The sequence below is a fragment of the Calypte anna genome, chromosome 12 (assembly GCF_003957555.1).
Source record: "Calypte anna isolate BGI_N300 chromosome 12, bCalAnn1_v1.p, whole genome shotgun sequence".
In the NCBI taxonomy this organism is placed as follows: Eukaryota; Metazoa; Chordata; class Aves; order Apodiformes; family Trochilidae; genus Calypte; species Calypte anna.
The window spans coordinates 17,861,372-17,873,739 of NC_044258.1; the positions used below are offsets into that span (position 1 = coordinate 17,861,372).

General features: G+C 43.0%; 1 protein-coding gene across 1 annotated transcript in view; it reads right to left on the reverse strand.

Moving 5' to 3' along the window:
* Positions 1 to 5,118: 5,118 nt before the first annotated feature.
* Positions 5,119 to 12,368, reverse strand: part of SHQ1 (SHQ1, H/ACA ribonucleoprotein assembly factor) — a 38,835-nt gene continuing 31,585 nt past the window's right edge. The window contains exon 12 of the mRNA XM_030458450.1: positions 5,119 to 6,679. Coding sequence (XP_030314310.1) covers positions 6,031 to 6,679 — 649 coding nt within the window. The 3' untranslated portion in view covers positions 5,119 to 6,030. The remainder of the gene's footprint in view (positions 6,680 to 12,368) is intronic.

Sequence of the window (12,368 nt, forward strand, 5' to 3'; positions counted from 1 at the left end):
AGGCACCTGCACTAAATGATAATTCCTTCCCTCCATTTCCCACTTCACTCCCAGACGCTTCTCCCAGCAGCTCAGAGGAACAGATGGAGCAATCACCCTCCTCCTCTCCACAGCGTGGACCCCTGCTGCTACCCAGCGCCTTATGCAGTTGTAATACACATAATTAGGCAAATCAATGGACAATGCAGCATATTAGAGGAGGAGGAGTTACATCAAGGCAAAACACGAATCCCAATTTATTTACTGCAGGAAACAAGATATTTCTGCATAATTGCCAAAAAACTGTGGACACCAACCAAAAAGGAATTGCAGCCCCAGCAGGTAGGGTGCTGCATCAGGTCACTGCCCAGAATACTTGGAGCACAGCTGAGGAGAGTTTGCTCTCATCTTGATATGCAGATTATTTATGCCTTAAACATCTCATTGCCAGTTATGAGTTATCCTCCCAAACCTCTCACAAATCCATAATTAGAGAAAGTGATGTTTACTGCCATTCACCCTGCCCTGCACTCCAGACCAAAAAGCACAGCCGAAGGTTGCAAAATCCTTGTCCAAAGCAGGAGCCTTCCCTGTCCTTCATGGAAAACCACCACTTGGCATGGCAGAGCACACAACTGCTGCTGCCTCCTGACAAAATCAGCTGCTGAACCTTCTCCTCCTGCTGCTCCACAGGCACAGCTTCATTTCAGGTCAATGCTGGCTCCATGATCCCTTCTCAGACCTTCTCTCTTCTCTCCTCCTTCATTCCTTGCAGCTTCCATCACCTGAAAGACAGGAGATGGAGCAGTGTCACCACACCAGAGTGGCAGAACAGAGCTCAAGCCAAAGCAGTGAAGAGAATGAAAGATGCTATTCAGTTTCTGGGTTCTTCCCCAAAGGGTGATCTGCCTGCCAAAAGGAAACACCAGGGATCTGTTGCCAGTGTCAGGAAGTCTCTCACACACAGAGTGGGTTTTATCCCGGTTTATTGACTCGGGAGCAAGGCTGCACTTGAGGATCACCCAAAACCAGGAGCTTTCCAGAAGAAAACCACTAAATACTGTTCAAGTGGTGAGGAGGCCTCACAGATCCCCCTGGGCAGAGTGCCAAGAGGTCTGTTTTACAGAGGAATCAATACACAGAGGAACCAAGAGGCTTCAGACACAGCCTTTTGGGGTTTTTTGTCAGAGGTTTCTGGCATCTAACTTTGGCCAGGTTTGCCGAATTTTCAGGGGTTTAGAGGAGCAGTGACTCCTCCTAGAGTGGGTGTGAACTGCAGCTCCCAAGGCACAGAGGCTCTCGAGTCAGATGCTCACATACTGACACAGGAAAACATCTAATGCCTCAGAGTGTAGATTTCCACCTCCTACCCTTGCTCTGCAGAGCCCAGAAGCAGAGAAAGAGAGCTCCACTGTCAGGTTTGAGCTACGTTCCTTTTTACTGTATTTCTGTGTTGCCTTTCCAAAGTCTGGACCTTCTTGAGTCAGGCCAGCTACTTCTGTGAAACCAGAGAAAATTATTTTCCAAATCACTCAGAGCATCAACAGCCAAGAGGGGGACCAGAAACTAAGCTCCTGGGGTTACTGGTTAGGCAAATCACCACTTGGTTCATGCTGCTGGTTTATAAACCCAAAACCTGTTCTTTTCCATGCTAACCACTGACCAGCACTTCCCAACTAAAGGACGTTTCTCCCGCAGACGTGAACACTGGGTCAGAATTAAAATCCCCCTTCCTGGAGCTCTGCCAACATCTTAGTCCCTACCTAAGGGACACAGCTTTTGTTCTTGTCCTCCAGCATTCTCCAAAATGCCAGCTGTAATGTGGCTTTTGAATACAAGAAAACTTTGGATCAAATGCAAACCAACTTTACCAAACGCATTCCAGATACAATCTGAGTCAGGTCTCAAAATGCAGCATTTGGTGCTGTCACTTCTCCAAAACCTAACAATATAAACCCAGTAGGATTTACAGGTACCACAATGCTGCAAACTCAAATTTATTGTGTCAATGCAAACTCACACCTCCTCCATGCCCACACAACCACAGGCTGCAGCCCACTTGACACCAAAAACGAGAGAAACAGATCCATGACTTTAAAATTCACAGCCTGCTAAAACAACTGACACTGATACCATTTGTCTGTGTGCTCTAAAAGTGTAAATCCCATCCACTGCTGAAATATTTTTTTTTTTAAAGTCTGCAATGCAAGTTCAAATCAAACACCTCCCTGGATGCTTCACCACATTTCCTCCCTGTGTAAACGCCCAAGTAGGAGCTCAGCAGTTCCATATTCATTTTGTTCTCCCAGCTTATCTTCTCACAGCTCTGGAGTGCATTCTTCCTTATCTTGGAGACAAATGGCCTCCGCTGAGAGCTCTGAACAGCAGAGCTATTTATCTGTGTGACATGTGTTTCCCTGTTTGTTTTCTCCAGCCTTGAGACAGTCAGCTCAGGCTCTGACAATATTCAGCTGTGTCAGCGGCAAAGGGCTGCCTGGCCCCTTCACTCCAGCCCTGTGAATCAATTTCTTTGCCATATTTCTCACTCACAGGAGTAAATCAAGCCTAATTGATGCTTGCTTTTAATATAGAGCAAAGCCACCTAGCAACTTTTCAGGGAGGTGGCTGGAATTAGCAAAAGCTGAGGGAGACAAAAAAATATTTCATTGGTTCAGCACTGCTTTTCTTTCCTTTGAAGAAAGACACTAAAAGGGGGTATGTCCAGTGGGTCACCTTGTCCCCCCCTAAAAAAAAAGGGGACAAGTTTTGCTGAGCTCCCTCTGATAGTTTCCAGTATTTCACGTGTTGCTTTTAACACCTTGTTCTTAAAGCACTACTTGAAGAAGTGTCTTCCTGTCTAATATAAATTTTCCTTCATTCTCCCTTCCCAGGGCTGAGGCAGCTCAAACCAGCAGGGCTGGCAGATGCCACCAGCAGCACAAACAGGGCCTGCAGATCCCCCTCCTGCCACCCTTGGCAGGAGCAGCACTCCCAGCAGCAGCCAGGATGGAGAACAGGCTCCCCAGAGACCTCGGGCATGAGTCCAGGCTGCTGCCATTCACTTACCCAGGGAGATCAACTTTCTGTAAGGAGAGCTCACAAACAGCTCTGTGAAGATGCAGGGCTGGGAATGAGACCTTCCCTTCACTTGGGTCTGGGGAGGAATGGGACAGAACACTCTGTTTCACATAGCTCTCTAATATAAAGGTCTCTGCTTAATAAAAAAGACATGAAACAAATTACCTTTCCAACTCCACACACCTCAGCCAACCTGTTTTCCCCTCCTTCTATGTAAAAATCCCACAGCTCTACCCCTTGCAGGCTTAGCTCATATTCAGACTTATTTTCAGTAGGAATTTTGTCCAGACACTGCAACTCTGTTCCCTGACTGATAAGGATGATAAGCAACAAATGCCTTAAAACAAAGTATTGGCTGTGCTACAACCGAGCTCCAGTGGATGGGGTGGGGAGGGGCACTAGAAACAAGGACAGTTTTAAGCCCAACAGAGTACACTACTTACATATTGAGTTCCTCACACATCAACTCATTTCCAGCCTGGAAAACCTGGAAAATAATTCCTATGGATTCATCCAAATAGCTCCTTTACAGAATGTTGACTCTTTATTGGACTGTATTCATTTCTTTCAGAACCTGCAGCAACCTGAGGTGAGGTTTGGGGCTTTGTAGATTTTCCCAAGTGTGGTTGGATGGCTCAGTTTTGACCCAACAAGGTTACAGAGCTCCACTTCCCTTTCAGAAATGTCTATGTTCTTTTTAGAGAAGCAAGGTTTCCCTTTCATACAGACAACTGCTCATCCTGAGGACCCTGGGTGTGCTGGATAACACGACCACATGTGAAATTCTCATCACCCAACATGAAAAAGATTCCAACCCTCCCAGTACAAAAGTCACATCAAATTCCTATCAATATTTTAATGAACATTCATTAGCAGCCCTGTAAGCACTAAACATAGTTTTTAAAAAAAACAGTGATGAGCATCAACATCAGACAAAAAGGGGAAGAAACTTGGGAATGGGAAGGGAACTTGGGGGACACAGCATCCCAGCACAGGTGCAGGGGAATACCAGGAGGACAGGAAGCAGAGCTGAGGGCTGGGAGCCAGCAGCAATGTTTTCAGAGGGAGAAACTGAGCTGATCTGTGCAGGGTCTCAAAGGTGAGGACATCAATGGCATCTGAGTTAACTTCCAGGTAACATCAGCCTGCGTGCCATGTCCTCACCTGGCACTGACTGTGACATCACATTGCATGAAGATCTTTACACCCAAACTGGATTCACACAACGATGGAAGTGGCTTGCAAGTGGCATAAATAAATTATGCTTTTAGGCAGGCAAAGAACAAAAACATCAACAAAAGATGTTGTCTTCATTTCAGAGGAGGCAGCCAGCCCCTGAAAATAAGTAGGTCTGTTGGAAAAAAGGAACATTCTCTTCAGCTGTCTGCCACAAAATGGGAGAAAAAAACCCCAAACCCATGCTAATTTAGCTGTCTCCATGTTCAGCTGAAGGAAGTTGGAAGTTTCAGAGTTCACACCTTTAATTTGGGGAGAGGAGGGTCTTTTTTTTTTTCTTAAGAACATTTTTTTCCCCTCTCTCAGCCATCCACTGCCTAATTGCAGCTCCAGTTGAGGTTTTATTGCTGGCATTTAGAAGAATAAGTGCTCACTGACATGCAAGATGGGAAAGGTTCCTCCCCTGGGGAAGAGAACACAGAGACTGATTAAGCGACCTGTAGGTATTTAAGAGCATTAAAAATATTGGCAGATCAGGGCTGCAGTTCTTGCTGAACAGGAGTCAGCAGAGGAACAGAGCTGGCCTGCTGATTTCCAGCAGGGTGTAGCCCTGGTGAAGTGTAAGACTTTAAGCTGTGGATTTTTTTTTTTTTAAACATTTTCAATAGTAAAAAGGTTAAAAAGTAATTGCTTGCTCCTCCAGAGGCATGAATCAGGTGCTCCTGTTCTGCAAACTGCTGAGCCAAACGTGGTAGGATCATGTCCCCCATCCTGCCTCCCTCCCAAGTCCTTCTGAAGGGACTGAACAGCAGCATGGAACTTGCAGGAGCCACTTGATTTCTAGATCTTATCTAGAGTTAAGAGAAATCAGCACAAAATATGTTGACTGATTAACTAATTGCATTAATTTAATGTCATAAGGACAGAAAGGAACAAATGTGTTGGCCAAAGCAAGGTGTACACAGCACAGGTTTGTTTTTAGTCCCATGTTCAAAGAGCACTGTACAATGTTAATCATTTTGGTTATTGTTACTCTGGCAATACTAACAGCATATGCAGAAAGAAGTAAGAAATAATTAGGATTTCTGTTAAAGAGCAACAGGAGTGTCCACCTGTGAAAACATTTCAAGAACAGCACAAGAGAATAAATACAAATAACAAAACTCTTGAAACAATTCACATAAGAACTGCAGAAATACAAGCTATAACCCTCTGAGCCTGTAGAAATTTAGGCATGCAGTTATGATAGATTTCCTCTATTTTGTACAAAAAATAGAAAATACTTATATATTTCAAAATAATTTGTCAGCTCTATTTAGACTTTTAAATTTATAACCATTATTTTTGAAGTGGTTGCTATAAAGCATTTTAACATTTTAAAAAATGCAGCAAGATGTCATAAACAAGTTTATGCAAACATAATGAGGATATTTTTCAAGTAAATCCTAACAGCTGAAGATAGCTAAAATGATGCTGCAACTCATTTCAGTTGTGTTTGATTAGGATATCACTCTACTACCAAATAAGCTTAATGAAAACTTTCTAGAAGTTTATTGAAATTACACATTCCCACATGCAGAGAAAAAAACATCTCAGACTCTGCTGAATCACAGAAGAAAAATTAAAATCTAACTCTGAAGGTATCTTTCATCAAGTCACAGACTTCCTTCAAAGTCTCATCCTCCAAACTGTCAAGACAACAAAGAAAAATATCAGCTTCAGGACAGCCTGGGGAACACCTCATTACAGCAACAAGCTGTGTTGCCAGTGGGTCACACCATGTTCTGATACAGTCCTTTAGTCTTCATCTTCATTTGTGCTGCAAAGAAAAAGCAATGGGTTTGCCTTTGAAGACACCTCCAAGAAATTTCCCTTCCCAGTGCTCTCTTTTGAAAATCTGTCAGGATCAGATACACAGGGTTCTTCTTGTTCCTGTAAAACACAGCTTGCAGTAGCCAATCCTTCAGGCTGTTCTGAAAGTCTAATTGCAGTGTGCATTTGCTTTTCTAATTCTTCTATCAGTTTTCCAGGAACAGATGTAGATGGCAAAGAAACCTTTGATTTTTCATCACTAACCTCAAACGCCAAACTGTTTGTGCCCTGCCTCAACCCATTACAGTCAATAAGTGGAGCTGTCCCCTCCCCTTGAAGTGTGCCTTGTAAAGAATTTTTTTTCCCATCTTCACTGGCTGAGGACTCCAGCTCATCTGAATCAGAGCCTTCTGTCTCAGATGATGAAGTACTGCTTGATTCTTCAGAGTCACTTGTCTCAGACTCAGAGGAAGGCAGCTGTTGCTTGGAAACTGTGCCAGCAGCTCTCAACAGGCTCTCTTCCTCTTGTACCAGCAATGCTGCTGCTTCCAGCTCTTCCAGTTCAAATCCTAGGTGGGACTTGGTGAGTGTGGTTTTCTGCAAGGATTCTGAGAGAGCAGCCAACTTCCTTGACCTTTAACAAAGAACAACATATATTATTTAACTTTACAAACTGAACCTTCCCGTTTGCTATCGAGCACACAAATCAAACATCTCTTCTATTTGCTTAGTTTGCAAACAGCTTTCTTCTTCAATTGTGACTGCAAAAGTAGATGCTGCAGGGGAAAAAAAGAAATACTATTATTTTGTTAACTTTCCCCAAAAAGGCCAGTAAATATCCCACTGAAGGTCCTGGGTGACACTTAGAAAAGATTCTGCTTCTTTGATGTTTCAGGAGAGCACAGCAAGGGAGAATGTATTTCAGAACCAACATTTTCAGGACTTCTGTCTTCAGCAGTGAGCTGTGCAGTATGTGGGTTGCTGGATTAAGTTAAAATGCAGCAAAACAATTTTGCTCCACTACCCCTCAAGATATGTCTTAAATGTAGAACCACCAATGGAGCACAGCATAGACATTCTCCTCCTTTCACTGCTTTATGCATCCATGATGCAGGAGATGCCCAACATTCTCTAGATGTGCTTTACCTTCCACTTCTAACACCACAAAAATCACTCATAGAATCATAGAATTGGCTGGGTTGGAAGCAACCTCAGAGATCATCAAGTCCAACCCTTGATCCACTACTGCTGCAGTTCCCAGCCCATGGCACTGAGTGCCACATCCAGGCTCTTTTGAAATATCTCCAGGGATGGAGAATCCACTACTTCCCTGGGCAGCCCATTCCAATGGCTGATCACTCTCTCCAGAAAGAAATTCTTTCTAATCTCCAACCTAAACCTCCCCTGGCACAACTTGAGACCCTGCCCTCTTGTCTTGCTGAGAGTTGCCTGGGAAAAGAGCCCAACCCCCCCCTGGCTCCAACCTCCTTTCAGGGAGTTGGAGAGAGTGATGAGGTCTCCCCTGAGCCTCCTCTTCTCCAGCCTCAACACCCCCAGCTCCCTCAGCCTCTCCTCATAGGATCTGTGCTCGAGCCCCTTCACCAGCCTGGTTGCCCTCCTTTGGACCTGCTCCAGCACCTCAATCTCCTTCCTGAGCTGAGGGGCCCAGAACTGGACACAGGACTCAAGCTGTGGCCTCAGCAGGGCTGAGCACAGGGGCAGAATCACTTCCTTGGACCTGCTGGCCACGCTGTTCCTGATCCAGGCCAGGATGCCATTGGCCTTCTTGGCTACCTGGGCAATTCAAACAATAATATCAGGACCATTTAGATAAACACCTCTAAGAAAGCATCCATGCTAGGTCAGCTTCAAGCCTTTGGTACAGCCATATCCACTTCCTCAAGTGTTTGGAAGTCAGGACAATGCCTGCATCATGGGTTTACAAACAGAACAAAAAGCAAAAGAGAGCCTTGAAATGAAGGGGAAAACAGGTCTAAAACAACAAACACACATCCTGTTTCTTGCTGTAGAGTTTTGCCTCAGACTATCAATCAACTTTTCACCACTTCCTGCAACAGCAGGTCTGCTATAAATCCTGCAGTAACTGACTGGGTTTCATTTCCTCTGCCAAACCTGCTAACCTGCAAGGCATGACACACTGACACTGGAGCAAGTAGCTGATAATGTAATACATGACTCCTGCAAGGCAAAAGTTAAAGTGCTTGTTCTCTCAGTTGAATGATTTTAAAGATCTTTATATTCTATTTCCCAGGAGGCATAATTACTCAGTATAACATAGAGGCTTCCTTTTTTTTTTTCCCTTCTCCTAAAGGAATTGTATTTAAAAGTGGGGGAAGGGAAATCAGACGCAGTTTGTTACACCTTTTACAGAGATGGGGCAACATCTGAAAGCTGAACTTGGAATAAAAGATATTAAGCTTCCTAAGTTCAACCCCGTGCCTAGAAAACCTAAGAAATAGCAAGAAGCAAGAGAACAATTTATATTTGTAGGATTTTTAAATCTAAAGCTAAGAATTACATCACAACATTATCCCAGTAGACCCCAGTATAAACACCAGCACCAAACTTTGAAAAGCTGCTTACTTCACCCTATTCTACTTCATTCTTTTTGGGGTTACCTTTCCATTTTTGTTAAGAACTTGAATTTTCTTAAAAAGTTACAGAGCACTTGGCAAATGGACTGCCTAATTTGTAACAAAGATGTTTTCTTCCAGCTCCATAACATGAAGGTACAATCCTTTTTCCTGTCCTATTCCCTGACTGTCCCCAAGCTCCAAATGCTGACTGTGCATTGTGACAGAAAACACTGCTTTTTACCCATTTTATATGTAGTTCCTTTTCATTTCATTGACAGCCATGAGCAGCTAACAGTAGGCACAATGATTTTCTCTGGTCATACATCTTCAGCTCCAGCTACCTCAGCCTCACCTGTTTTACTGTTGTCATTACAGACAGCAAATCAATTTTGGAAGTTCTGCTTGTCCTTACATCTTTTTTATCCTGTCTCTCCCTTTGTTTTCCTAATCCTATTTGTATTTTTTTGTCTTTCCCCTATTTCTGCTGTTTTAATTTTTCATGCATGTTTTTCTGCCAGATACTCTCAGTCCTTGAAATCACTCCCTTAAAATCCTCTCCTCCTCTTTTACTGTTCTCTCATAATGCAGTTAACACCTTAGATACAGAAACATGTCACAGAACTGAATCAAATGTTAAGATGATGTATGGCACCATGTACTTTGTGGCATTAATAAATACTTCACTCTGCTCCAGATTGCTTAGTGCCAAGTACTGAGGAAGAAAATACACAGTGATATCCTAATTTGACTCAACACACATTATGTTACTAAATTAGATGTGGCACCACTGACAGATAAAAGAATGGTGTCTCTAAAGCAGTGAGTGTTTGAGCACTCTCTATACAAGTGCATTTTTATCAATGCATTATAAGAGAAGGAATGAAGAGGCTGATACCTGAGAACTACAGGCAGGCTCCTGTCCCACTGGAGAAAAATACCCTGGAAAAGGCATTCTTAGACTGAAAATGTTAGCTGAGTTCATTCTGACTCATCAAAATACACTGCAAAATAATGACAAGATCTGATTTAATAAACTAACCGTGGCTTCAAGTTTTACCTTTTCACCAAAACTACTGAGGACATGATTTTTATCTTTACAAAAGATTACAGGAAAAAAGCCATTGATTAAAGACCTTGCTCTTCATTTCACACAGTAGGAGCACAAATGGATACTCTGCTTGGGTGAGTAAATGCCTGTAAGGTGCTAACAATTCCATTTATCCTCTTAACCTCTAGAAACTGCTTTGCTTCAGCTATCTCATGTAGAGCTCCCATGCCAACACCACACAGAAGGACACAGGCCATGAAGTACCACCCAACAAGCTTCAGGAAAGGCCAAGGGGTGAGAAACTCAAACTGTTGTGATCTTGACAAATTTATACATAAAAAGCAGAAAACCCCACTCCTAAACTTCTCAGTCTTGTCAAATTAAAAAAAGAGAAGAGCACTTGAATAACTTTTTTTTTTTCTTTGTGGAAGGGCCTAAGAGTTACAATTAGCCATCAGTCCATCTTGCTTAGGGCAATTATCTCATTTCAAGCAGAACTGAGGTCAGGAGTGTATTCCAGCCTTAAGGAAAGGTGGCAGCATTCCCTGAACAAAAACACAAAGCAAACAGCATAAAAATCAGAGCATGGAAACACCTTCAGTGGGAGACTGGGGGTCTCTGAGCTAATGATTTCCTTAGCTGAGCAATGAGCAACAGTTTAGGAGACAAAAATGAGACACCAGAAATGAGACCTTGAGTATCAGACTTGTAACTAAACAGGTCCTGCTGTTTCCAAAATCTTTTGAGTTGTGTCTTAGAGATGAGACAGCAAATACTTTAATTTTTCAAGTATGATTAATGGAATGGTGTGATTACCTTAAGACATGCTCACTCAGTGTGCACATTTGAAGTAATGATATCTTATTATTATGGTAATAGTGTTCTTACATAAACATGCACAACAGGCTTTAAAGGTGCTACACATGATAATTACTAGTTATCAAAATGTCAGTTACTTAAGGGAAATGCTTAATTACAGGTTAAACTGATCAGGTGCATGTTTTGTTTAATGTATAGCTTTAAGGAACAGGTAACAACAGAGGCATCTCAGGTCTTGTCCATGTAAGTCTGGAATTCAAATTTCAAGACAGAAGGACTGTAATTCATGTCTAGGCAGCAGGAGAGTCTCTCTGTACTCTAGTATTAAAAAAAAAATCTTATTCCACAGGTCTCAGATTATGAAATAGTAAAACTGTGGTGAAAAGCACAAAAGAAGCAAGGGATATTTAGCAAATATAGAGAAAACTAGCAGAAGGGGAAGAGGATTATGGCAACAGGAAAAGGAAATCATTACAGGTTTACAGCAAAGCCCACTTGTGGCAGCATGAAGAGAAGTGATAGTGATGGTGATGGAGACTGACTGCAGTGCTGAGACTCGGGCAGCAGCTGGACACTTCTCCAGTTAAAGACCAATCCTCCTACAAGCTCCAGTCCTACCTTCTGTTCCAAGGAATAAAGAGGACACCAGGATCTGATGAATCAAGACAGCTGTCCCAGAACACAGAGCTACTAGGAAAAGGTCTATAGAAGGCATACATTAGGGACTGGATTGTTTCCAGGGAAGATTTAACAGAAGTTAGAAGGAGGAACTGGAAAATATGAACCTCAGCACTCTGCTCTTCACACTGCACACCCCACCAGGGCAGGAGAATCCCAGATCTAAACCACTGTGCAACTATTGGCAAACATGGGAGTAAAGAGTCAAAACTCTTACTTTGAGTCAGTAACGTTTCACCACGGGATGAAAAGGGACTTTTCCTACAGAGGCACAAGCTCAAGCTTGCTTTTGTTTTTGTAAACAATGGAAGGATTATTCCTACTGCCTCAGAAACTGGGCTGTGCATTTCACAGATGGATACAAACATCCACTTTGCTGAAGCACAGGGTGTAAGCTGAGCATCAGACATGGCAAAATGCAACAGGATTTTATTGCCCACCCCTCCTCAGTCCCAAGGAGCACAGTGCACAAGTGCTGCCAGGGCAGACTGAGCTGTTCTTGCACAAGCACAACACAAAAGCAACAATGCATGGCAACCTGTACATCACCAGCCTGGTGTCTGCATGTGACTTAACAGTTCTTGGAACCAAGCTGGAACCTAACTAATCTTGGAACCAACTAAAGTCTTGTTCTATTACACTGTTTGAATGTGGTCAGGGCTTATTCACTGGGTTACAATGGTGATCAGTCCTCCAACACACCAGCTTGGCTCTGCAGGGCTGACAAGCCCTATTTTAAATGTAAATCACTTTATATTAATTAGCTTTAAGCCTTAGGGGCAAGATAAACAAGGCTCAAAGAGACAGTGGATGTTTCAAGTGCAGACCTGCCCTTTGCAGTGTCATGGGTTCCACCAAATAGGAAAATGGGGCTGTCTCCCTGACAAGCTGCCATCCCCTGGTAAGCCTGCAACTCCTTGAGATGCATTCACATACAAACCAGCAGCATCCAGGGCTGACAAATAATAATAAAAAAAAAGCAATTATTTCACTTATCTTCACTCAGCAGAAGCTCTGGACACACAAGATCCACCTAACAGTAAAGCTGTTGCATTAAGCAAAAGGCTTTGTCTGCAGCATCACAAGATTTCCCTGACTTCATTTTATATATTTCCTGTATGAGAAGCTATCAAGTTTATGGAGAAAGCATCAGTCTGTGTTTAAAGTGCCTTTCTCAACAA